The sequence below is a fragment of the Pan paniscus genome, chromosome 2, assembly GCF_029289425.2.
Source record: "Pan paniscus chromosome 2, NHGRI_mPanPan1-v2.0_pri, whole genome shotgun sequence".
NCBI classification, from domain to species: Eukaryota; Metazoa; Chordata; class Mammalia; order Primates; family Hominidae; genus Pan; species Pan paniscus.
The window spans coordinates 11,306,759-11,334,733 of record NC_085926.1 but is presented as its reverse complement, the minus strand read 5'-3'; the positions used below and the strand labels follow the sequence as shown (position 1 = coordinate 11,334,733).

The following is a 27,975-nucleotide window of genomic DNA, read 5'->3' as shown; positions in this document are numbered from 1 at the left end:
TTTTAATGCCATGAAAAATTAAAACTGAAATAATAGAGTTTTCTTGTTTGAGACAGGGTCTTGCTATGTTGCTGAAGCTGGTCTTGAACTCCTGGGCTCAAGTGATCCTCCAGCTTCAGCCTCCAGAGCAGCTAGGATTACAGGCATGAGCCACCATACCCAGTCAGATTTGAGTTTCATAAAGAGGTTAAGACTTCAGAATTGTTTTTCTGTGGGGAAAAAAAAGAGTTCCCACCTGCCATTAATTGATATTTTGTTTGATTTTATTACTACTCTTAGATTCAATTAAAAATGTGTCTCTTAACATCAAAGACATGGAATCTGCTTAAATGCCCATCAATGACAGACTGGATAAAGAAAATGTGGTACACACACACCATGAAATACTATGCAGCCATAAAAAAAGAACAAGATCATGTCTTTTGCAGGAACATGGATGGAGCTGGAGGCCATTATCCTTAGCAAACCAGTGCAGGAACAGAAAACCAAATACTACATGTTCTCAGTTATAAGTAGGAGCTAAATGATGAGAACTCATGGACACAAAGGGGAACAACAGCCACTGGGGCCTACTTGAGGGTGAAGGGTGGGAGGAGGGAGAGGATCAGAAAAAATACTAGGTACTAGGTATTAGTACCTGGGTGATCAAATAATCTGTACAACAAACCCCTGGGAAACAAGTTTACTTATATAACAAACCACATATACCCCTGAACCAAAAATAAAACTTTTTTTTTTTAATGTGTCTTTAATACATAGCACAGGAACTTGACAAGAACTACAGAATCACAGCCTAGTATTGTAATCCATAACTCCAGCCTAGGTTTTCTCTTGATACAGGTAAGAAATTATTAGACAAAAATAAGACATAATTTCAAATTAAAAGTTCTCTATACTCAAAAGGTTACAGATGCTGGGCTCATGTCTGTAGTCCCAGCTACTTGGGAGGGTAAGGCAGGAGGAAAGATTGCAGGAGGAAGGATTTAGCCCAGGAGTTCAAGGCCAGCCTGGGCAACATAAGAAGACCTCATCTCTCAAATAATAATAATAATAATGATAAAGGCTATAGCCATTTCTAAGAAAATTAGATGCCCTTTAAACTTAATAATGAAAAAAATAACACATATGGCAATAGTATGTAATTTACCATACCTGCCTCCATATAATCTATACCTATAAGACATACACCAAATTAAATTATATATATATATAGAGAGAGAGAGAGACAGAGAGACAGACAGAGTCTTGCTGTCTCGCCAGGCTGGAGTGCAGTGGCACTTATCTTGGGTCACTGCAACGTCCGCCTCCCGGGTTCAAGCGATTCTCCTGCCTCAGCCTCCTGAGTAGCTGCGACTACAGGCGCGCACCACCATGCCCAGCTGATTTTTATATTTTTAGTAGAGACGGGGTTTCACCATGTTGGCCAGGATGGTCTCAATCTCTTGACCTCATGATCCGCCCGCCTTGGCATCCCAAAATGCTGGGATTACAGGCATGAGCAACCACACCTGGCCAAGAAAATATTATTTAGGAAAAAATTAGGTGCTTTCTCCCATAGTGGGCAAGCAGGAGGAGCACAAGAAAAAACAGAGTTAAGATGGGATCTCTACCTGCAGCAGTGTCTGCCATCTTCCTCCACCAGGTGCCAGAGCTGTTAACACAACACACCATGAGGAAGCAAAAGAAGACATAGGATATTTAAAATAATACTCCTCAATTGCGCAAGGTAGCTCACACCTGTAGTCCCAGCACTTTGGGTGGCTGAGGCTAGAGGATTGCTTGAGCCCAGGAGTTCAAGACCAGCCTGGGCAACATAGTGAAACCCTGTCTCTGCAAAAAATACAAAAATTAGTTGAGTGTGGTGGCACATGCCTGTAGTCCCAGATACTCGGGAAGCTAAGCTGGGGGGATGGTTGGAGCCTGGGAGGTCAAGGCTGCAGTGAGCTATGATTTTGCCACTGCACTCCAGCCTGGGTGACAGGTCAAGACCCTGTCTCAAAAAATAAAATAAAATAAAATAATTTAAAATAATACTCCTTATACCATTACCATGGCAACTATGGGATGTCTTAGAAGTATTGAAAAGTACAACCATACTTATATTTTCAGTTTACATTATGATATAGAAAAATTCTTTATAAAGTTGTATTTACCATAAAGTTTTATTTACAGCTAAGAGGGAACATATTAATTTACATGAAAAACAGGAAATTCATTTGCCTTTCCTAAGCTAAATAATCTACATTTAATATCAGGCATAAAGAAGATGTGTTAAAGGCATTAGTGGACGACAGAAAACCTTTTTCAAATGGAAATGTACGGTGTGGTTTCTGGGTTTAAATGTCAGCATCGGCCGGACGTGTGACTCACGCCTGTAATCCTAGCACCTTGGGAGGCTGAGGCAGGCAGATTGCCCGAGCTCAGGAGTTCAAGACCAGCCTGGGTACACGGTGAAACCCCGTCTCTACTAAAATACAAAAAAATAGCCACGTGTGGTGGCGTGTACCTGTAGTCCCAGCTACTCAGGAGGCTGAGGCAGAAGAATTGCTTTTGAACCCAGGATTGCAGTAAGCCGAGATCCTGCCACTGCACTCCAGTTTGGGCAACAGAGCGAGACTGTCTCAAAAAAAAAAAAAAAAAATGACCGGGCACAGTGGCTCATGCCTGTAGTCCCAGCACTTTGGGAGTCCGAGGCGGGTGGATCTGTAATCCCTGCACTTTGGGAGGCCGAGGCAGGTGGAACATGAGATCAGGGGTTCGAGACCAGCCTGGCCAACACGGTGAAACCCCGACTCTACTAAAGATACAAAAACTTAGCAAGGCGTGGTGGCACGCGACTGTAATCCCAGCCACTCGGGAGGCTGAGTCTGGAGAATCGCTTGAACCTAGGAGGCGGAGGTTGCAGTGAGCCAAGATCGTGCCATTGCACTCAAGCCTCAAGCGACAGGGCACGACTCTGTCTCAAAAAAAGCAAAAAAAATGTCAGCATCATCAAGCATGAGCCTTATCATAGAGAGTAGGATGTAAGAATAACTCAGTTACTTTGTCATAAAAGTGGAAAGAAAACTGCCTCTCTGCAGAGTGGTTGGCAGAATTAAGTGATTACCCCATGGAAGGTGCCTGGCAGCTTGTCAGACACACAGACCAGACCCACATTACTTTTTAGCTAACTCTCACCTCATTCCCTAAGACCACGCTTGTCCAACCCATGGCCCAGGACGGCTTTGAGTGTGGCCCAACACAAATTCATAAACTTTCTTAAAACATTGAGTTTTTTTGCATTTTTTTTTTAGCTCATCAGCTATCATTAGTGTTAGTGTATTTTATGTGTGGTCCAAGACAATTCTTCTTCCAGTGTGGCCCAAGGAAGCCAAAAGATTGGACACCCCTGCGACTATCTTTAAGTGCGGTTTAATAAAACAAAGGTATAGCATGTAAGTTAACATTACACAGGAGCTATTTTAGAATTTGCCAGGAGAGGGTGCTACATCCAATGCAAATATCTAAAAACAGCAGAAAGGCAAAGGCTCTAAACTGAAAAGCAGCATCGTCCTTTGATCAAGCAGAAGTACTCTGTCAATCTTTCAGCGAATTGTGTAAAGACATGTGTGTTAGAGCATAGAATCGCTGAAAAAATGTCATGTGGGCCAATCCTGAATCCTTCTGACTGTAGCACTCTAGAAAAGATATCTCAGAAGAGATTTTTTTTTTTTTTTGAGACAGAGTCTTGCTCTGTCACCCAGGCTGGAGTGCAGCAGTGCAGTCGGCTCACTACACCTCCACCTTCCAGGTTCAAGCGATTCTTCTGCCTCAGCCTCCTGAGAGCTGGGATTACAGACACCCGCCACCACACCTAGCTCATTTTTGTATTTTTAGTAGAGACGGGGTTTCGCCATGTTGGCCAGGCCAATCTCGAACTCCTGACCTCAGATGATCCACCCGCCTCGGCCTCCCAAAGTGCTGGGATTACAGGCATGACCCACGGCGCCTGGCCTTGGAAGAGATTTTGACATCACCTCCCCCATCACACACACACATTTTAAGGCATATCTATGGCATAAGGAAAGAAATGTGCCTTGGAACCATGAGGATGATATAAGGAACAAGCTAAATAATATATATGAGGCCAGGCTCAGTGACTCATGCCTGTAATCCCAGCACTTTGGGAGGCCAAGGTGGGTGGATCACTTGAGGTCAGGAGTTCAAGACTGGCCTGACCAACATGGTGAAACCTGTCTCTACTAAAAATACAAATATTAGCTGGGCATGGTGGCGGGCTCCTGTAATCCCAGCTTCTTGGGAGGCCGAGGAGGGAGAATCACTTGAACCTGGGAGGCGGAGGTTGCAGTGAGTCGAGATCATGCCACTGCACTCCAGCCTGGGTGACAAAGCTAGACTCTGCCTCAATAATAATAATAATAAATGTTGTGAAAGTGCTCTGAAAAGCATATAAATCACATAGAGATGAGGAATTATTCTGGCAAGAAGTATAAAAGTGCTGGGCTTTATGTGAGCTAGGAAATTTACATAACATTTATTAAGCACCTATGATGTGCCAGACATCGTGCTCTGACTTTGACATAGGACATGGATTCCGGGTAAGAAATATTCCCGAAGCTGGCCGGGAGCGGTGGCTCACGCCTGTAATCCCAGAACTTTGGGAGGCTGAGGCGGGCGGATCACAAGGTCAGGAGATGGAGACCATCCTGGATAACACATGGTGAAACCCCATCTCTACTAAAAATACAAAAAATTATCCGGGCGTGGTAGTGGGCGCCTGTGGTCCCAGCTACTCAGGAGGCTGAGGCAGGAGAATGGCACGAACCCGGGAGGTGGAGCTTGCAGTGAGCCAAGATCATGCCACTGCACTCCAGCCTGGGCGACAGAGTGAGATTCCATCTCAAAAAAAAAAAAAAAAAAAGAAATATATCCGGAGCTGGGCATTATATCCTTATTTTACTCAAACTTGAATATGTATTCAATCTCTGAGACATGTAAATATATATATGTGTATATATATATATATATACACACACACACATACATCTCTCTATAGATAAAATGTCTCTCAGTCTAAGTTTCTCAATTTATAAAATGGGGGTAAAAGCTGATAACTGTCACATAAGGATCAAATGAAGATATTAAATGTGGAAGGAGAAATGGAATTTTTCCTGACTGGTTTACTATATGGAGAACAGGATCACATACAACTTTAAGTATATAACAAATAAATATTTAAGTGCATTAATACTTCATCCTTCCTTTAAGAATGGACAGGAATAAAGATTTTGTGTTAAAGAAAAGTAAAATTGAAAACGGGGGGAGCAGAGGGGAACAAATCCTGAAGACTGAAAAAACTGCCTAGAGAAAATTTCCTGGTCACAATCTTTGCCTTTGTTCCAGTCTGAATAGCAGAGCATGCCCTCTGTTCGAAGTAGGTGTCTGCATTGGCAAAGAGGTACAAGTTGTACTTTTATCTTCCTTTCTTCTGCCATTGTGACGATATGAAAAGAAAGTAAACCTGGTTCCGTTTCTGATAAATGATAATTATATGCATTTTCAAAGACCGGCAAATTACCTGGGCTAAATGCCATTTCTGGAAGCTTCACTTCGAAGATGATGCTGTGGGCAACGTCTCTCGCCCCCTGCATGGTACGGTCACGGAAGCAAACAACTTCAACAGACTGGAAACTGCTACTCCTGTTGTCATGCCCGGATTTTTATTTATTTATTATTTTTTTTTAAAGGAAGGAAAAGAAAAAGCTCACATAAGAGCTTCAGCAAACCAGTTGGAGAGAATTCAATGCATTCTAATTATGCCTCTCTGATACCCACAGGAGATGGCCTTAACTCTTTTGAACATATTCATATATGGCTCCTCTGTCCAAGTGTTTAGAGGCTGAATGATGAATTGGCTGTGATTTCTTTCTAGGTGAATTTCTTTCTACAATCTATTGCACATAAATAATTCCAACAAGTAAATCTTTTAAATGAGGAAAAAATGCTCACAAGACATTTAGAAAAAATCCTCTAAGACGTGGGTTCTTTTGGTTCCCTCTGCTCTCCCCATCTGAACTTCCCTATTAAGCAGCAGTACCTCAGTCAGTAGTTAGGAAGCCCATTTGCACTGTGTAGACTTACCACCTGGATAATTGTGGATTGTCTCCCTCAGAGAACAATCTATAATTTATCTATCTTCATATTTTTAAATAAACATTTTTATTTAAGTAAAGCAGACACATTACACAAATCCCAAGTATAAAGAAGGCTGTCTTATGCCTTCTCTCAGTCATTAACCACTGCCTTCAAAAGTAACAACTACTCTAAGTCCATACCTTGGTTTTGCCTATTTTAACTTTACATAAATGGAATCATGGAGTATGTATTATTTTAGGTCCAACTTATTTCACTTAATATTATGTTTTTAAAATTCAGCCATGTTGATTTCTGTATTAATAGTTCACTCAGATTCATTGTTATATGACATTTCATCATATAGGATATACTTAAATTTATTATTCATTTCATTATTGAAGAACGTGTGAGCTATTCACAGCTTTTGGTTATTGAGAATAATGCTTCTGTAAACATTCTTGTATATGTGTTTTGCTTCTATCTATGTAGGTATTTCAGTGAGTAATATACTTGAGAGTAACATTGCTGAGCCATAGATATTTTTAATTTTGGTAGATACTGCCCAACATTTTTCCAGCAGTATTTGCTCCACATCTTCGACAACACTTGGTACAGACGTTTTTATTAAATACTTTTGATGGATATGTAGTAGCATCTCATTATGGTTTTAATTTTTATTTCCTTAATGACATGATGTTGGGCATCTTTTCAAATGTATATTGGCTTTTAAGATATCCTCTGTTTTAATTATTTTAGGGTTAAGAAAAATGGAGAATGACAGCAGTAGGAAAATCCTATCTGAAAGAAACCCAGACAGCTAGAAGGGAGGGCTACAGAATTTGTGTCAGGACCTCTGGCTACCAACTCTACCATATACTAAAACATCTTTAGCATAGAATGATCAGAGTATGCAGGTCCCTAACAGACCTGCTTAAGGTTCACTAGTATGGAAATTGGGTTATGACTGATTTATTGATTACCTGGTTTCCATGCCCAAAATGAAAAAATAATGCATTTAGGAAAACAGAGATACAAATAGAAACAGACACATTGTAATACACATACTGGCAAAGGCAGACAGACAGACAAACACACACTCTTGTAAATACCATCTGTGGGCTGCTAGGACCAAAAAATTCCTCAAAGGCCATCCAGGGTACTGGGCTAAGTTACAGGGATCATATACACCAATTGTTATCTGTGAACAAAAAAGACTTTCTGAGTAAGTCGAGTATCATGTCAGCTTCACAATACAGACATTGCTCATACTTCCTCTTTGCTTTTTTATGCTTTCTGCAAAGCCTTAAAAATTAAACATCTGGTAAAGGGCTAAGGGGAGGAGAAGAAAGCCACAGGATCTCACACTGCACTACAGAACTTCTTGATAGCAGGGGCTTTCAAATTCTTGTCTGCACCCCCTGTGCCTTGCATTGTGCCTGGCAGAAAGTAGGAGCTAAATACATGTAGAAGGAAAAAAGACTGGAAGGAAGATGGGGAATGAAGGAGGACAGTCAAGAGAGCTTGTAGAGAAAATCCTCTTGTAAACAAAGAAATATAATCTGTGAAAATTGCTCATTTTTATGCAATGAGAAAATCAAAGAAGGGCCACTACCAATGTAAGTCTACAGTCAGATCAAGTTAAACAGCCAGTTACTCTTGATTTTGCTAACATATATTTCCTCCCTCCCCTTTCCCATCCCACTCCAATCCCGATCTTCATCTGGAAAACTCTACTCAATTTAAAATACCGTTTCTTCAGTGAAGACTTCTGCTGGCAGAAGTAGTTGGCCTGTCCTTGCTGCTTTCATAGCTCTTTGAACCTTGTATATAACATTTTTCATTTTCTGTCTCCTTCCTTTCAAAGACAATGAGCACCCAGCACCCAGATACTGACTTCTAAATACCATTCTCTAAGAAAATAAATCGGGGCTCCTTGGACACATGGTTAATTCTAAGGCTCAGGCAGGGAAAATACAAGAGAAGCTTGGAGCATCTTATAATACCAGGAAAGAAGGAGGTACTCAAAAAACAAATGAATTGGGGCATGCCAAGGTGATACAGGCACCAACTGTAAGAGTTATCAATAGCCAAGGCTGGAACAATTTGTGCAACAATATAAATAATATGATGTTGAATTATAACCCAAAGTATAAAATAAGTATCTACGAGTCCACATTGATATAAATAAAGAATGGAATAAATGTGAAGGGACAAGTCTTCCTTAAAGAAAATTTCCAAACTATATAAGCAAATACTGCCCTCTTCAGAAGCAAAATTTAACCCTTCCCCTCCTTAAAGGTAGCTGGAATTAGTGATTTACTTCCAAAGAAAAAATAGTAACTTTACAGTGGAGAAACCTGGCAAATATTACCTTAACCAAGCAATCAATTTAACGTTACCAAGGATGTCACGTGGATATCAGGTGATAAGGGTACTTCACTCAGTGGTATTTTTTCCAAAAACCCATAACCCCAGTCTAATCACAAGAAAACATCAGTCAAATGCAAATTAAGGGACATTCTATAAAAATAACTAATCAGTACTCCTCAAAAATGTCAAGGTCATCAAAAAAAATCAAAGAAAGCCTGAGAAGCAATTACAGATCAGAGGAAACTAAGGAGGAGACATGACAACGAATTGCAATGTAGTATCCTGGACTGGATCCTGAACAGAGAGTATTGCAGGAAAAAACTGGTGAAATCGGAAATGTCTAGAGCTGAGTTAATAGTAATGTAAGAATTCTGGCTTCTTAGTTTTGACAAATGAACCGTGGTGATATAATGTGACAACATTAGAAAAAACTGAAACTGGGTGAAGGTACATGGGAATTCTCTGTACTGTCTTTGCCACTATCTTCTGTAAATCTAAAATTATCCCAAAATAAAAAGTTTATTTTAATAAAAGGAAGACAAAGAGCATCTGGAGAGCAGAAAGTATCTTTTTCATCTCTCCTTCATAAATACAGAGCAGACACTCAGTGAATGTCTTTTGTATGATAAAAAAGTAGATGGATGGATAAATGGGTGGAAGAAAGAAAGGAAGGATGTAGAGTGAGTAGGGGTGAGGGAGGGAAATTGCTGGCAGAGAACCATAAATTGACCCATAGGTTTCCTTCATAAGCATAGCATGGGTTAAATGAAAACACGTCTGATAAATTTTTCTTAAATCTAGATCCAGTTAGTTCTGTAAGGATGGAATCACCCTAAACACTCCCTTTTATTTCCCACAATGCTTGGTATAGTATCAGCCACAAAGTAGGAGCTTAACCAATATTCAGAAGAATACCCATAACCCCACCATCCTGAGAGAACTATTAACATCTTGGTGTGTAACTGCCCATGAACTTATTCTTTGCACAAATATATTTTAATTACTAGGACTTTGAAACAAACATGGGATCATGCTATAAATACTGTCTTTGTTGTTGTTGTTTTGAGACAGAGTCTCACGTTATTACCCAGGCTGGAGTGCAGCGGCACGATCTCGGCTCACTGCAACCTCCACCTCACAGGATTCAAGCAATTCTAGTGCCTCAGCCTCTCTAGTTCCTGGGACTACAGACAGGCATGTGTTACCATGCCCCGCTAATTTTTTGTATTTTTTCAGTAGAGACGGGGTTACGCCATGTTGGCCAGGTTGGTCTCGAACGCCTGACCTCAAGCAATCCACTGGCCTTATCCTCCCAAAGTTCTGGGATTACAGGCATGAGCCACTGCGCCTGGCCTAAATATTGTTTCATATCTCTTATTGTATTGTGAACTGTCTTCTATGCTAGTAAATGTTCTATAACCATTGTGAGTAATGGCTGAATGGCATTCCATTGTATTGATGTACCAAATGTTTTCTATTTCCTTTTGAAGGACAATTAAGTAGTCTTCATCTGCTCAATCTCTGAAAATGAATTTTACTATGGTCTTATCAGATATTTACTGTATTATTTCAAAGACACTCTTTAAAATATTTGCTACCTTTTCCGTTATATACAATTTTCTTATTCCTAAAATTGAAGCATTTTTTTTTCTAAATGCATGTTCGTTTCTTAAACGCACATAGACAGATTCATATTTAATTTAATACAAACAGGTTCATAGATATGGTCATCCTTTCAGGAAATATTTTTATTTGAGATTTCCTTTCCCACAGAGATAAGGTTTCAGCATCTAGGGCACTTTTAAAAACAGAGCTTACTACGCTGAGTAGTCTCTTACTAAATGAGGCCTAGGGAAAAGTACTCAACCCTCCAAGCCACAGTTTAATCATGGAGGAAATAATATATTACTTATTTCATAGAGCTGTAGTGAGGATTAAATGAGCTGATACTAAACATGAAAAGTCCAGCACATACATAGAGCTACTAATATCATTATTGGTGATAGACTCAGAATCTCCAGTGGTGAGCCCAGCAATCTGTATCTTTATCTGTACCAGGCTCCTGAATAATTCTGATGCAGCTGGTCCACTCCATGGACTTGAATTTGGGGTGTATTAGAGAGGGTGCTCTTACAGACCAAAGAAAACATCTCTGAACTGTCATTATCTTGAAAACTCTGGATTGGCCCTACATCTTCCCATACTCCTCAAATATGTGGTCCATGCCCCAGCAGCATGCATCCATCAGCCTTCCCTGGGAGCCTTCAGAAATGCAGAATCCCCGGCCTCCTCCCCAGACCTGCTGAATCAGAGTTTGCATTTTAATAAGAACCCAGGTGATTCATACACCCATGGAAGTTTCAGAAGCACTGCTCCTCCTCAACCTTCTAATGGCCATGGATCTCAAACTTGAAGATGCTTGGGTATCACCTGGGGAGCTATCAAAAATACTGCTGCCTGGGTCCCACCTCCAGAGGTTCTGGTTTAATCGATCTGGAGTCTGGCTTGAGTACTGGTTATTTTAAAAGATCCTCAGGTGATTCTAATGTGCAAGTTACAAACTTCTTGATTGTCTGCAGCAATTTCTCAAAGTATGGTCCAGCAGAGACCACCTGCATCAGATTTGCCTAGAAGCTTGATGAACTTGCACAACACCCTATCCACACACATACATACACTCAATCTGATCCCAGACCTCTCTAGTACCACCAATACCTGCATGTCCAGTGAATACCGCATGTGATTCTTATGTACACTATCATCTTAGCACTAGCTGTCTACAGTCAAAAGAAGAAAATATTTGCTTAAAAGAGGGTTCACTGCATAAATATACACAATTGTAAGAAATTCCTGACTGTAGAAAAATTAAAATATGGAGAAACAAGCATTTTAGAATAAAGAAAACACAGGATGTATGTTATATTTGATGTCTTGCTGGTTTAGAACTCTCTGTGAAGGCAAGAGCAGTGTATTCATCTTTCCATCTCTAGTTACCTAAGCACAGTGCCTGAGAGTCAGCAAGTATCTATTGAATAGATGACAGACTAGTACATTTCTCCAGGCTTCAATACATGGACTCCCCCTCTGCAAAGATCTTGAGCAGGGATCCTGGGAGGCAGCTAGAGCAGGAAAAGTGATGCATGACTGACGCAGACCTGAAGCTTCCATACAAAACTGTGATGCAGCATCTCAGCAAGTTCCTTTTCCTTCCTTCTTTCCTTTCTCAACATTACAGGGTCTCATGGCATTTTAACCCTGGGATTCTCCTAGGTGAGAATGTGAAAGTAAGATTTAAAAAAAGAGGGCTTCCAATGAGAAGTGAGAGAACTCTGAGAACAAGATTTCCAGTCCAGGGCTTCCACCGAATTAAGAAGTTGTCTTCCTTGAGCTCTTCTGGTCCATGTGGCCACCCCACCTGCTACTCTTCCATCAGGGACATCTTTTTATTTTGCTCCCCTCTGCCAATCATGACAGATAGCGTCTGCCAGACAACTACATTTATTTAGCAATCGTCGCTTCAACTTCACATTGCTTTTATTCATAAAAAGCATTTACAACTCTAGGCCGGGTGCAGTGGCTCACGCCTGTAATCCCAGCACTTTGGAAGGCAGAGGCGGGTGGATCACGAGGTCAGGAGATCAAGACCATCCTGGCTAACACGGTGAAACCCCATCTCTACTAAAAATACAAAAAATTAGCCGGGCGTGATGGCGGGTGCCTGTAGTCCCAGCTACTCGGGAGACTGAGGCAGGAGAATGGTGTGAACCCGGGAGGTGGAGGTTGCAGTGAGCCAAGATCGCGCCACTGCACTCCAGCCTGGGTGACAGAGCGAGACTCCGTCTCAAAACAAAAAACAAAAAAAAAAACCCAGCATTTACAACTCTATCCAGTGTAAAACGGGGGAGAAGGGAGAAACTAGCATTTCTACTTCCAAAACATTGAAACAGCTTACAATTAGAAAATGGCCCGATGTAGTGAAAAACTCACTTGCTTAACAGTAAGCAGGTATGTGTTTTAATTCTGCAGCTAACTGATCCTAAGACATTGGGGGAAGTTCCTTTCTCTCCTGCAAGATGAAGGGGTTGAACCTTTCATTTCAAAGGATTTCTTCAGGCTCCAGAATCATAGAACTTTAGAGAATGTTTAAGAAGAAAATACCCTATAGGTCACAAAACAACACAGACTATATCAAAGCTCAATCTTACAGAGTATCTAAAGGGTATTCAAACCAGCAAAGGAAAAACAACAACAAAAAACACACAAAGGCTATTAAATGGGTTACTTAGGAAGAACCTAGGCAGTATCAATCTAGAAAATGCCATTCCTACAGAGACACTGAGTTACAATTTGCAAATGACTTCATAAACCTGGACCCTTAATCAAACATTCTGGATCACTTGCTCTTGTGTAACCTTTAGCAATTTACTTAACTTCTCTATGCCTTAATTTTCTCAACTATAGGATAAATTTTTTTTTTTTTTTTTTTTTTTTTTTTTTTTGAGATGTAGTTTCGCCCGTTGCCCAGGCTGGAATGCAATGGCACGATCTCAGCTCACCGTAACCTCCACCTCCGGGGTTCAAGCAATTCTCCTGCCTCAGCCTCCCGAGTAGCTGGGATTACAGGCATGCGCCACCACACCCGGCTAATTTTGTATTTTTAGTAGAGATGGAATTTCACCATGTTGGTCAGGCTGGTCACGAACTCCGGACCTCAGGTGATCTGCCCACCTTGGCCTCCCAAAGTGCTGTGATTACAGGCGTGAGCCACCACGCCTGGCCTATAGGATAATTCTTAACTGCACTTAGCACAGAAACTGAGAATGAGGCCAGCGCTCAACAAATAGTAACTACAAAAACAACATAAATACACTGTCTTGCAGTAACTTCATTGACCTCTTTGTTCAGTCCAATCCACCACCACGACAGTCATGCTTAACGATGGGGATGCACTCTGAGAAATGCATCGTTAGGCAATTTCACCGTCATACCAACATCACAGAGTGTTTTTACACAAACCTAGATTGTATAGCCTACTACACCACACCTGGGCTACCTGGTATAGCTTGTTGTTCCTAGGCTAGAAACCTGGAGAACATGTGACCATACTTAATACTGTAGGTAACTGTAACACAATGGTATTTGTGTATCCGAACAAATCTAAACACATAGAAGGTATAGTAAAAATACAGTATTATAATCTTATGGAACCACTGCCGTATATGTGGTCCATTGTTGACCGAAACATCATGTGGCATGTGACTGTACATAGTTAGCTGTCTTCAGTTTCAAGGTTATTTTTTCTTAACTGGCAAAGAAAAGAAAGGGATAAGTTCTAGTCTATCAAATATTCTTGGGGTCTAGGCTTTATCATGTGCAAATGTAGAGTTGGAACTAAATGATATCTAAATTATATAAACTAGAATATTATGTTAGATGCTACAAGTGGATGCTTAATTTCAAAGAATAAGCATATTTCTTAACCTAAGGACAAAGGCAATGGGGTAGAATAGTGAAAAAAAAATCTTTTTTTGAGCAGAAAAGACTAGGAATAAGTTTCTTAGAGCAACCTGACCTAACATGGGCTATAGAGAGCAGGAATGATCTGCTAAGGAGGAAAATCTACCACTTACCCTTAAAAGCAGGTCAGCTTGAAAATGGTTTAAGGTAACTTTCCTACCCATATGAGGCATAAGTGCAGAAGGCAGGCGTCGAATAGGAAAATGACAAAATCCATTTAACACTAAGCTGAACATCATTTAATCTTTCTTTGATGATTCAAAAGTGACCCCAAAATCTTTAAGTGCTTTAGCAATCAACTCAGAATCTATCTTAATCATTGGAGGAATGATTAGTTGGCACAATGCTAGGTAAGCCAGCTTATACTACGGTTAAACAGAATTTTTAAAAAAATATTTTTCATAAATAATCACTGACTAGGAGTTCTGGTTTTAGAACTGGCTTTGCCACAAATTAATTGTGGGAACTTGGGCAAATCACTTCCTTTTGTAATACAAATCAGCAGAAAGAAGCTCAACGTAACTGAAGAAAAACTTTGTTTAGAAGCTTTATGAAATAAATGTTCCTTTCTACTTGGCTGAGAGCATACAATTCATTGAAATGATTCAGTCATGATCAGTCTGCCAAGCAATTTGCTGAAAAAGTACACTGTGAGAAAGAAAAGAGGGCAAAATTGCCAACTTGCTTGTCTTCAGCAAGAACATGTTCCACAATGATCCCATAAAACATGCTAATCTAACAAATGGCTGTCTTTAGAACTCAAACACTTGATGTAACAGGAAATGCACAAAGGAGATTACACGTTTTTAAAGTATGGGGGAAAAAACTGAAATACCTAATGCACTTCAAAGTCACAGACAGCTGCCAAGATGCGGAGAGATCACTAAGTGAAGAAAGAGCCCAGCTAACAGCATATAAATTGTTGCTCCTTGGCTATTGCTCTTGTCCACAGATTTTAAAGCCCTAGAATTAAAGGCTAATGTTGTTGAAATTACACAACATTTCCCAAACATTCAATCTTCAATAACTGCTCTGAATGAAGTAGAAGAGTCAAGTAACCTTCCCCAAAAGATTGGTAATGGGACAATGTTATGAGCTATTTTTAATGTAATCACAAGAACTGGCCTGAAAGATGGTGATCTGTTGTAGCAATGGAGTGCGACTGTGGAATCCACATTTCATTGAGAGAAGAACTTAAGGCCCGTTTTCAACCTAACACATGTGTACAATACTACAACATCTGATCCTGGTAAGGGTACACAGCTGGTAGGAGCGAAGCTGGCAGGGTCTGGGGGAAACATTTATGATAAGCAGTGTTGTGCTGGAGTTGGCCCATACAGGCTTCTGGGAGCCAACTGTTAACGTCTCTTTTCAATTCGGCATTCCAGGACTTCACACTGGTAGCCTGCAATTGGCCATGGTGGGAGTACTGGTACCATACAAGTAAGAAAACACTACAAAATCAGGACTATTCCTACCTCACAAGAGCTGGCTGTTAAACATTTACCAGCACACCGCTGATTATGAACCTTAACATGTTCTAACTTTTTTTTTTTGACAGTTTCATTCTGTTGCCCAGGCTAGAGTGCAGTGGCATGATCACAGTTCACTGCAGACTCAAATTCCTGGGCTCAAGGAATCTTCCTGCCTCAGCCTTCAGAGTATCTTGGACTACAAGTGTGTGCCACCACACCTAGCTAATTTTTAAATTTTTTGTAGAGACAGAGTCCTGCTATGTTGCCCATGCTGGTCTTGAATTCCTGGCCTCAAACAATCCTCTCACCTACGTCTCCCAGAGTGCTGGGATTACAGGCGTGAGCCACCACGCTCAGCCTCAAACTCTGTAACGCAGTAATTCCACATCTAGACATCTTTTCTATGGAAATAATTAAAACTACAGGGGATAAGGAGAGGAAAAAGAGGAAAAATTTGATGCACAAAGCAGTCCTAATAGTGAAAAAATTATGAGAAATATAAATGTCAAAACCTTGGTAAAAATACTATCATACATCCATTAAAAAGGATGTTGTGTAGAATATAATACTGTTATGCTAAAATGCTACAATAAAACAAAATACTGTACAATCTTAGTTTTAAAAAATGCACAGTATTAAAAGGAAATATACAAAAAGTTTGTATATTAAAAAAACCTAAAAATGTAAAAGAATAGCTGAAAACCTTTGCGACATTTTAAAAACAGAGATATATAGCTGGAAATAAAACTAATGAATGGAACCTCACCTAGTACAGTTCATTTATTTGCCAGTATTTCCAAAATGGTCATAAAATGGTCACAAAGCATTTTTCAAACTGCAGGTGGTGAGCTATTTGCGATTCTTAAATCATTTACTGGGTCACAACTAGAATTTTTCAAAAAGATAAAACAGAATAAAGGAAAGCATTATTTTGCGAAAGTCTTGTTTGTTATGTGTATGTGTGGGTGCAGATTCAAAGACATATATTGGGTTATAACAGGTATTTTTAACTATAAATGACAAAGAACTCCAGCATTAAGCAATCACAGTAACAACCATACATCACCCAAGAAGTGAGATGAAACCAATCACAGGCGCATTTGCTTTTGAGCTTTCATTTAAAGACCGTACCATCAGTGAACTGGTAAAACTTTCTTGGATGTCCCGGGGGCTGCTGAACTGGCAACCCTGCCAATCTCAGGAGGGGCTTCTCTTGTGCCTTCCTTTGGTAAAGGCAGAGTTGGCTGTGTGACTCGGGACCTTAAAACTCCATTTTTATGGAATAGCTGGAAACTGGGGTTAATCAAAGAAAATTTTCCTTTGAAAATGAAAACTGAAAAACATTCTAAGAAAATATAGTGGGAACAATTAGAACATGTGAGTGAAACTTAATGACTCTTAGTTCTCACAGCCACCTACAAGGAAGGGGGTGTTGTTACTGTATGCTTATACACACTGAGGAAACTGAGGCTCAGAGGGTTCGACCCATTAAGCTGTTGGGAACTGAAGTCTGGCCTTCCTACTCTACCCCAACACATTGTGAGCTGAGCAGAAAAAAATGGCTGCTTCCTTTTTCACTATAGGAAGCATTCTCACTGTAGGAGGTAAGATCATTCACATGTGAAGAGGCTTCCATTCCCTAGTCTCTTTTCCATTCATCTCATCTGTAAAATGCAGACAACACTTCTCACTTTGCAGGGCATGTAAGGATAAGTGATAACATGTATGAGTGACCAGCTGCATGCTGGTCACACGGTCAAAACTGAGACCATGGCAGTCCCAGCTGTTGGTGGCTGGCAATGTGTCCTCTTCAGGGGCAGGTACCCACTCTCTCATAGTCAGCCAAGGCTTCACACACAAGTGAACAGTACCTCCACACGCAAAGCTCCCACTCTGACTTGGAACAAAGAGGACTCATTCACCTCCTGACCTTAACAATCCATAGGCTCCCCACTAGGCATGCTAACTCCTGTCTTTTCCTTCATCTTCCTCCAAGCATGTCAGCGCTCTGTGCGTCTCTGACATTAGACGCAGAACTGTGTGCACATGTGGATTTTTCTAGGGTGAGGATCCATTACTTCCAAAACATTCCCAGACATTACGCATCTGCACCCTACTCCAAATTAAGAACCCCTGCTCTGAATCAGCCATGCAGATCATATACCTCCCCTGTATTCTGTCTCCTGTCACGCCAGTAACCATGCGTGTAACTCATTAGACATAAATTGAGGTGTACAGACAATTTGGGAAAGTCTTTGTAAAATACGTGGCCTTAACCAGACAACAGAATGCTCACATTAAAGAGAACACTTACAATGAACTAATAATAAGAGCTACCCTCTACTCACTGAAGGCCTACTGTGTGCCAGGCACTGACCCAGGTGCTTCCCATGAGCAATCTCCAGTCTTCACAACTCATTTATGCATGAATTCATCCTTCCATTGCATTTTACACACCAGGCATGATGCCATGGGATGCAGAAACAATGGTGGGAAATCAAAGATAGGGCACCTGTCCTGGTAGAGCTTACATTTAAATGGGAGAAAAATATATTAATCAAAGATCACTCAAGAAAATGTAAAATTATGGACCAGGTGTGGTGGTTCACGCCTGTAATCCCAGCACTTTGGGAGGCTGTGGTGGGTGGATCACCTGAGGTCAGGAGTAGGAGACTGGCCCGGCCAACATGGCGAAACCCCATCTCTACTAAAGATTAAAAAATTAGCCAGGTATGGTGGCGTATGCCTGTAATCTCAGCTACTCAGGAGGCTGAGGCAGGAGAATCACTTGGACCCAGGAGGCAGAGGTTGCAGTGAGCCAACAACATGCCATTGCACTCCAGCCTGGGCAACAAAGAGTGAAACTCCATCTCAAAAAAAAAAAAAAAAAGAAGAAGGGATGCACAGTGCTATGAGAGCTCGCAACAGAAGGAATAAACCTTTTTATAGAGGTCAGGGAAGGTTTCCTTGAAAGAGTGAGCACTTAACAGAGCAAAGGGGAGGTAGGGGGAGGGAGGGGTAGAAGTAAAGAAAAGAGAGAGAAGAGAGTTCCAGGCAAAAGGTGCATGCAAAAGCCCTGTGGCAGGGAACACGGAATGACTTGGGGCTGGATGCCCACAGGGGCCAGGCCACACAGACTTTTGTAGGCCGTATTAAAGAATTTAGCCCCTACTCTTAGAGCACAGGGAAGAAGACATTCAGGTGTTTCATTATGATAGGGACACGATCAGATCTGCTTTTCTAAGGAAAACTGTGGGGATGATATGGGAATGAACTGGAGAGGCCCACAGTAGATACAAGGAGGCTTGTTAGGAAGCTGCTGCAGTATAGCAGAGATTGAGGTGGTGGCAGAAGAAACGCAAGGTGGTAGGCTGAGAGACATTCAGGACATGAAATCCACAAGACACAGGGGTGGTAGGGGGAAGACAGCTGTCCGGTAGGATAACCAGATTTCTGGCTTGTGTGACTGGATAGAAGCAGCATCATTCTGAGCCAATGAAGCCAGAAAAGGACCAGCCTTGGGGCAAAGATTGTAAGGTACAGAAGGAGGCAAGCAGGTGGCTGGATAATATGGCCCGGGGTCCAGAGGGAGGTTCAGGCCGGTGGGAGAAAATTGAATTACTTGGGAGGAAATGGTTTCTGGAGTTGTAGGCACAATGAGATAACCCAAAAGAGAAACAGGTTGAAGAGAGAAACTCAGAGGGATTCCAACATTTCTCCATCCTACACATGAGGACACAGGGCTCAAAGAGCAGCAGTGACTTTTCAGGGAACAAAGTGCTGGTAGGAGGAGGAGGGGGCAGAATCAAGTAAAACATGGAGCCAGAACACAAGTGCAGGATTTCATACTGAAAAGAATCCCTATTTTTGAAAAAAGAGGGTGAAAACCTTCAAGGAAATGTCGTGGCTCAAAGGGAAACTGGAATCATGCTAAAGAGAGTGAACAAGGTTAATGCAATAAAAGCAAGAACCACTGAAAATGATGTCTAGAAATTATTTCTCTAGGGTTCGGCCCTGCCCCCGGCAAAAACCTTCTTTAATTTTCATACCAGTCCACAATTCCCTCTCTTTCCTCTCAGCATTCTCACATCATGTGTCTCTTAAGTGTCCAGCATTGCACTAAATGTTGAGGATGCAGAGTGGGGACAAACAAGATTCTGTGCTAAAGTTGCTCACAGGCTGGGGATATGGGGCAGGCAGAAAAGCAAATCAACTATTACTTTGGAGACTAGTCAGTGCTAGGAAGGAGGCTGCTACCAGAACACAGAAGAGAGAAATGAAATGGCGCAAGCAATCAGCCAGTGCTTCCTGGGGTAATGAATCAGAAAGGTAGGTGAGGCAGCAGCCAGGTGACAGAAGGGAGACAGACAGATGTCTGCAGGCAGAGAGATGGGGGAAGCTGCAGCATTTGGAGGGCACAGGGGTAGCCAGAGCACAGGATGTATCTTGGGAAATATCAAATGAGGCTAGTGGTGGACAGGAACCGGAACTGAAGAGACCTCAAACGCCAAGCTAAGTAGTTTCAACGTTATCCCGAAGTCAACAGGAACCTTAGAAGGGTTTTAAGTAGAAGAGTTACATGATCAAATTTACACGTTAGAAAATGCACTTGGACAGCAGTGTGGAGGAGAGACGGGAACATTCAGGGCCACAGGTAGGAAAGGCAGCATGAAGGCTATAAAACTCCTATGAGGCCGTCATGCTCTAAGGCTTCTGGTGATCTTTCCTAGAATAAGATAAGGCATAGAAGACCAACCAAAGTATCACCCGTATCAATTCTCTGAACTTATCTTCCATTACTTGAATTTTTACTTAACTTTCCACAGGTCAATGTCTCATCTCCTCTAGAAGACCTTAGGTGGTGTGAGAACAAGTACAACTGTATCTCAAAATTTCTGGCCCATAAGGAGGTGTTCATCACGTGTGCTGAGTAATTCCAGGCTTTCCTGAGATACCACCCTAACCAAGTGAAGGATAGTGTGCCTGAATCCGACAAGCAGACAGGCAGTTAGTCTCAGGGACAGGGCACTGGTGAATCCCTCAGAGCACTTCAGAGGAGACCCCAGAGATTTGTTGTCTTTCAAAATATACTGCTGTTGAAACATAAAGGAAGTGGATACATATTGAGCATCTACCATGTGCTCGGCATTTTATTCACATTATCATGTTTAATCCTCACAAAACCTTATAAGGAGGTGGCATTATCACCATTTAACAGATAAACTAATACAAAGAAAAGTTATGCAGTTTCCCCAAGGTCAAGGGAATGGTAGAAAGGCCATAGGCTTGTGGCCGGGCACAGTGGCTCACGCCTGTAATCCCAGCACTTTGGGAGGGTGAGGCAGGAGGATCACGAGGTCAGGAGTTTGAGACTAGCCTGGCCAATATGGTGAAACCCCATCTCTACTAAAAATACAAAAATTAGCTGGGCATGATGGTGCGCACCTGTAGTCCCAGCTGCTTGGGAGGCTGAGGCAGGAGAATCACTTGAAGCCGGGAGGCGGAGGTTGCAGTGAGCCGAGATCGTGCCACTGTACTTCAGCCTGGGCGACAGAGCAAGACTCTGCCTCAAAAACAAAAAAAAACAAAAAAACAAAAAGAAAGAAAGGGAATAGGCTTCGGAATCAGACAATGTGGTCGTGTGACTTTGAGTCTCAAACAGAAAATGCAGATACTAATTAACTAACCACAGGTAGTAACTAACACTTGTTTCACAGACTTATCATAAAAAGATCAAGTATGTGAAAGTCCCTTTTAAATTAATTGTAAAGCACTGTTCAAACTGTTATTATTTTGGCAGAGCTGCACTTTGGGGAGGACCACTTATTTACCACATACAACCTGACCTACGGTCGCTTCCAAACACAGGCCATTTAATCCTGCCTGCTATGACAAGAGGACTTCACACTAGATTGGACTTTAAATTATTAACGGTCTTATTGCTATACTAATTTAGCTGTGGTTCTGTGAAATCACCTGGGGGAAAGAATTTTAATAAAAATTCAATCTTCAGTCCTCAATTTAAAAAGGGCTTCCTCTGGGCCAGGAGTGGTGGCTCACGCCTGTAATCTCAGCACTTTGGGAGGCCGAGGTGGGCGGATCACAAGGCCAGGAGATCAAGACCATCCTGGCTAACACGGTGAAACCCCATCTCTAATAAAAATACAACAAAAAAGGGGAGGTGGGCTTCCTCTGAAAAATAAAATGTAAATGTAGTTGATTTTAAAATGTGCTTTTAAAAAAAAAAGTCATCCTAAGTTCAGGCTAAAGAATAACCAGACCGTCAGTTAAAGGCTTTCCTTTTTTCAGCTCTGATATATTCACATGGCTATGGAGATGATTCCATTTGATTTCAGAACTTCATAACACTCATAAATCTTTGTTATTTTTAATTCATAGTCTCCTGTATGGCTAAGACAACTTCCTATATATCTGATCACTTCTAAAAGACATTTACAGTACTCTTTCATTCATTCAAAAGAATTTTATTGAGGGCCTCAGACAAGTACTAGACACTATGCAGACACAAATTCATAAGACTTGGGCCCTGCCCTCTTGGAGCTTACAGTCTAATATGGCACAAAAAGAAACTTGTACAAGGTACTGGACCTGCAAATGAGGATCAGGGAATAAATGCAGTGACTTCAGATAGGGATAGATCATATATGGCCACACCATGAAAATGCTTCACAGTGGAGATAGAATTTCAATAAGACAGAGAGAATTTCTTAGGGTTTTCACAAGTAGAACATGTTTTAGGAAGATGATACAACATGATGAAAAACAAAGATACAAAAAAAGTTTTAGGTGTATCTGACAGGAAGGGGATGGAGATTCTGGAGAAAAATAGATCAGATTAGCTGGAGCAATGCTTTATGAGGAAAATAATGGAAGATAAGGCAGGAAAGGCAGCTTGGAGCCAGAAGGAAGACACCATTATGCTCTTGGTCAATGAATGATACACTAAATGTGGGTAGTTCAAGGGAGATTCTTCTACAGTAGTGTTGCACAACATGGAAACAAGATTCTAAGTGTCCAGGAGTGTGATATGAGGGGCCTGAACTACAGGGTAGTTCTGGGAATAAAAATTAAAACATAGAGGGTAAAATACATCAGGAGGGAAAATGGAAATAACTTTAGCACTAATAGAGAGTAAGGTATTGGCTGGGCACAGTGGCTCACGCCTATAATCCCAGCACTTTGGGAGGCCGAGGCAGGTCACGCATTCAAGACCAGCCTGGCCAACATAGTGAAACCCCATCTCTACTAAAAATACAAAAAATTAGCCAGGCATGGTGGCGGGCACCTATAGTCCCAGCTACTCGGGAGGCTGACCAGGAGAATCGCTTGAACCAGGAAGGCAGAGGTTGCAGTAAGCCAAGATTGCGCCACTGCGCTCCAGCCCAGGCAACAGTGCGAGACTCCATCTCAAACAAACAAACAAACAAAAAGAGTAAGGTATCAAAATTATTCTGAGCTGTAGTAGAGCTAGAAAAACCTAGAGGAGCTGATTCGATAACTGTAGGGGTGGGAGAGGATAGAGATAAGGAAATGTTCTTAAACATCCTTTGAAGGCTAAGGAAATCTAAACAAGTTTGAATTTTGCAGTGGTCTCTTGTAACATGAACTTCAGATTTTTTTAAAAACTATATAATAAAATGATACTCAAAGTTTATCTGACCTTCGTCCTTTGACCTTGGAAGAAATCACTGTAGTGTTTAAGCAAGGAAACCAGCACCGTGTTCTCATCATACTTGATTAAGAAGTAAGGAAGAGCTGTGACTCCTTCTGTTTGACAAAGATTATCATATGCACACTCTAGTGCTTCAATCTGAAAACAGAAAACACATTGTTATTCTCTAGAAAATTACATATCTAGTTCTGGGCTAAAAACTAACTCAAAAAAAAGGTACCTTAAAACCAGAAGACTAGAAATGACTGATCACACTCCTCTTACTCTATTACAGCAAGTGAACATAGAAGTGCCTCCAAATAATACCACTTAGCTTTTATATAACACTTTCCAGGGGCATGGTGGTGTGTGTCTTAGGGGCACAAAGGGACTACAACATGGTAGTTCCCTAAGCTGTCAGAGTTTTAGAGCAGTAACGAAACATTCTTTCTCTCCTATGATAACCCAACATGAATCTACCCCTGATGAATTTTACCCTGAACCTTTCCATAATCTTCAACAGCTTTACTGAGACATGACTAACATACCATACAACTCACCCATTTACTACTTTTTGAGACAGGGTCTTGCTCTGTCACCCAGGCAATCACAGCTCACTGCAGCCTCGACCTGCTGGGCTCAATCAATCCTCCTACCTCAGCCTCCTGAGTAGCTGGGACCATAGGCACACACCACCATGCTCAGCTAACTTTTTTGTATTTTTTATAGAGATAGGGTTTCACGATATTGCCCAGGCTGGTCTTGAACTCCTGAGCTCAAGTGGTATGCTCACCTCTGCGTTCCAAAGTGCTGGAATTACACTATAGTTGTGAGCCACCGTGCCTGGCCCAATTCACCCATTTAAAGTACATAATGCAATGTGTTGTTGGTTTTTTTAGTATGTTCACAGGGTTATGCAACCACCACAGCAATAATTACAGAACATTTTTGTCCTCAATAAAAGAAACCCCATACCTGCCAGCAGTCAATCCTCAGCCAAAATCCTTTTTCCCTACTTATATTTCTTCTTGGGAAATTAGTTCCACAAAACCACAACCTCGGATTTGTACAAACAAAAAAAAAAAAAAAAAATTTTAATCAATAATGGCTGCTCCCTGAACAGCTCCAAGAGAGCTCCCTGAATGATGGCTTCAGTATTCAGGGCTTTAGTGATTGATGTGTTTCAAGAATTCAAATCATCTTGACACATAATCTTTGCCTTAACAACAATCAGAATTCTCTAGTTTAGGGTCTCTGTTCTACCAGCCTGATTATTTTAACTGCTCTTCTGGGAACCATCTCTAATGAACTGATTATCTATCCCAAATGTCACCGACTAACTCTGCATGTACTGCTCCAGGTAGAAAAGTTCTGCAACTTGGTACAAGGGTAGGAGAATGCCTTCTGTTTTGTTTCAAAGACTCTTTCCCAGAGTATACTGCCTTATGTTTCCCCACATTGAAAATGAAGACCACATTTTGGTAAATTCTTTCGGTGTTTCTAAATATTCCTATAATTCCCCCTTACTGGCTTAGCATTTCACCAAATACCACTGAAAACCTGGAAAATTACTGTGCACTACATCTTCAAAATGACTTTACAGACCAGGCAGGGTGGCTCATGCCTGTAATCCCAGCACTTTGGGAGGCTGAGGTGGACAGATTGCTTGAGCCCAGGTGTTGAAGACCAGCCTGGCCAACATGGCAAAACCCCATATCTATTAAAAGACAAACATTAGCCAGGTGTGATGGGATGCCTGTAGTCCCAGGTGCTCAGGAGGCTGAGATGAGAGGATCACCTGAGCCTGAGAAGTTGAAGCTACAGTGAGCTGTGATCGTGCTACTGCACTCCAGCCTGCGTAATGGGGGTGAGACCCAGTCTCAAAACATATATAAATATAGATACAAAAAAATGACTTTACAAACATTTTCTAAATAAGTCTGCTCCTAGTACCACCTTTGGAGGATTTCAGTTACCACGTCTTCATCCAGAGAAGTGCCTGTTTGTCTTTGGAAAGAACTACATAACTACTCTTGCACATTCAACCCAATTTTATGTGCATTTTGGTTATTTGTTGATACCTGTTTTAGTGAAAACCTTTGATCCAAACCCACTGGCCCCTGAATGAGAGGTAAACTCTCTGGAAGACAGAGGGCAGGATAGCAAAACCAATAGTAGAAGTGGTACTTCTTTAGATCCTAGAAAAAAAAGTATAAATAAGTTATTAGAATAGCACCATTAAGTTAAGGTGAAATGCATCTATTAATGTAGCTTCTCAAGGCCAATTAAGATAGCAAAGCTGATGCAAACAAAGTCTGTCCAGCTTATCAAATATCCTCATCCCCAACAGAACTCATGATCAAATAAAGGACTTTTGTATTCCCAAAATAGTCTCATATACCACCACTAATAATATGATGACAAACATAATATACTTTATTGGCCACTTGCTAACAGAAAATGTGCAATATGTAATTGATATTATCATCATCATCCTTTAACCTACAAAACCCCCCTGGGAGGTAATTACTATTATCCCATTTTATAAACAGAAGACTGAATCTTACAAAGGGGTAAAAAACCTAAACAACAACAAAAAAGATGGCAAGGGGCAGAGAAGAGATCAGAACTCTGCTTCCAAAACTTAAGCTTTTTTCCACTGACCATACATACTTAATGTACTATCTACAGAAGCACAACTTCCAAACAGTTACCATTCTCTTCACAATCAAATAAATTACATGTTATTAAGGAAGCTGTGCTATTCACATATGTATGCATGCCTGAAATAATACAATATTGCTTTTGGAAATGGCTTAGTGGATTTAAGTCAACAACTATCAAGCCCTTGCTATGTACAAGGCAAAACATAAGACACTGACAATAAGATGAATAAACCCCAGTCCCAGACACCAGGCAGCTCACTTTGTGGACAGAGCAGAGATAAAGCGAGTGCATGATTAGAGCCATGGAGAGGCTCTAAGTAGTAAGCTGGATGGGTGAATAGAAGAGGTTACATCTTCACGGGTGTATCTGACCGATCCCCCACCAGGGTAGGAGATCCAGGGGAAAGGATTTGTGAGGCTGTCTTTGACACTGTTCCCACTCACGCTAATGGCTCTTGCTTCAGAATTCCTACAGCTTTTGGGGCCTTAATTAAATTCATGGTAGCATTCCAGACATATGTGGGTATTTGGCAGCTTGCCTACAAGCCTGTGACCACTGAATATGAATGCAGTTTATGTAGCTAATTAATATTTCTTCTTGAATCTTGCTAAGAATTAAAATTGGATGGTTGTTAGATGACTTTTTATTGAGATATAATTTACATTCCATAAAATTCACCATGTTAAAAAGTATACAATTTAGTGGTTTCTTTTTAGTATAGTGATATGGTTGTACCATCATCACTATTAATTCCAGAATATTTTCATCACTCCAAAAAGAAATCTCATACATATTAGCAGAGACTCCCCATTCCCCCTCCTCTCATCCCCTGGCAACCACTAATCTATTTTCTGTCTCTGTGGATTTTCCTAGTCTGGACTTTTCATATAAATGAAATCATACTAGATGACTTTTAAAATGTAAATGTATATGTAATCATGTGTACAGATGAGAAAGTCTAATAATTGTAATCTCTGCGGTCTCTAATTCTGCTATTCATTGATCAACTAAGAAAAAATTCCCTCTTCACAATGGCAAAATGAACTGCAAAGCTGAAATTAATGAACTGTCTAGTCCTATGAGTCCTAAAAACAGCAGAAGGAAAGCAAAAACACCTCCAGAGATTATTTTCTCTTCTTTGTACTTAAATGATTTGTCATAACCGATATTTAGTAAAAGGTTAAACAATTCAAGATGAAGAAACTCACAAAATCTTTTTTTTTTTTTTTTTTTTTTTGGAGACAGTCTTGCTCTGTCACACAGGCTGGAGTGCAACGGCACAACAATCTCAGCTCACTGCAACCTCCACCTCCCAGGTTCAAGCAATTCTTCTGCCTCAGCCTCCCGAGTAGTTGGGACTACAGGCCGCCACACACAGCTAATTTTTTTTTTAATTTTAGTAGATACGGGGTTTAACTATGTTGCCCAAGCTGGTCTCAAACTCCTGAGCTCAGGCAATCCGCCTACCTCGGCCTCCCAAATCGCTAGGATTACAGGCATGAACCACTGCACCAGGCCGGACCTCACGAATTCTAAGAAACTTTATCAGGTCATCCTCAAAAGTCAAAAAGCTTGCATTTCTTAGGATTCTTTTCAGGATAGAAATGACCTCCATTAAATTAAACATAAAGTCCTTGGTGTCTGAAGATTTTAAAAAGTAGATACTTACAATTTTTTTTAAGTCAGGCTAAGTATGCTCAGTAAACAAGGCAGCAAGACCAACACACATACTGACTCTAGGCAAACCTTAAAACTTTAAGTAAGAGCTAATGTTATTTTTCTCATTAAATGCAAACTGTCAGCATGTTCTACCATGAGAATTCTTGGTACAGAAAGCGTACTGACGTTCAAGTAACTAGAAATCTTTAACTAGCAATGCTTACAATTTATCCCAGTAAAGAACCTACAGGCTGCGTGCGGTGGTTCATGCCTGTAATCCCAGCACTTTGGGAGGCCAAGGCGGGCGGATCACGAGGTCAGGAGATCAAGACCATCCTGGCTAACACGGTGAAACCCCCTCTCTACTAAAAATACAAAAAATTAGCCGGGTGTGGTGGTAGGTGCATGTAGTCCTGGCTACTCAGGAGGCTGAGGCAGGAGAATGGCGTGAACCTGGGAGGCAGAGCTTGCAGTGAGCCG

The 27,975-nt window shown here is 41.1% G+C and overlaps 1 protein-coding gene across 8 annotated transcripts in view; it reads right to left on the bottom strand.

Annotated features, from left to right (window-relative positions):
• Nucleotides 1-27,975, bottom strand: part of ATG7 (autophagy related 7) — a 280,261-nt gene that overhangs the window by 214,139 nt on the left and 38,147 nt on the right. For all 8 annotated transcript variants that reach the window (XM_055109494.2, XM_003826264.5, XM_055109495.2 and 5 more), the window contains exons 6-9: nucleotides 25,251-25,367; nucleotides 23,179-23,328; nucleotides 7,245-7,333; nucleotides 5,579-5,700 (exon numbers count right to left, since the gene is read on the bottom strand). In XM_055109494.2, coding sequence (XP_054965469.1) covers nucleotides 5,579-5,700; nucleotides 7,245-7,333; nucleotides 23,179-23,328; nucleotides 25,251-25,367 — 478 coding nt within the window. The remainder of the gene's footprint in view (nucleotides 1-5,578; nucleotides 5,701-7,244; nucleotides 7,334-23,178; nucleotides 23,329-25,250; nucleotides 25,368-27,975) is intronic.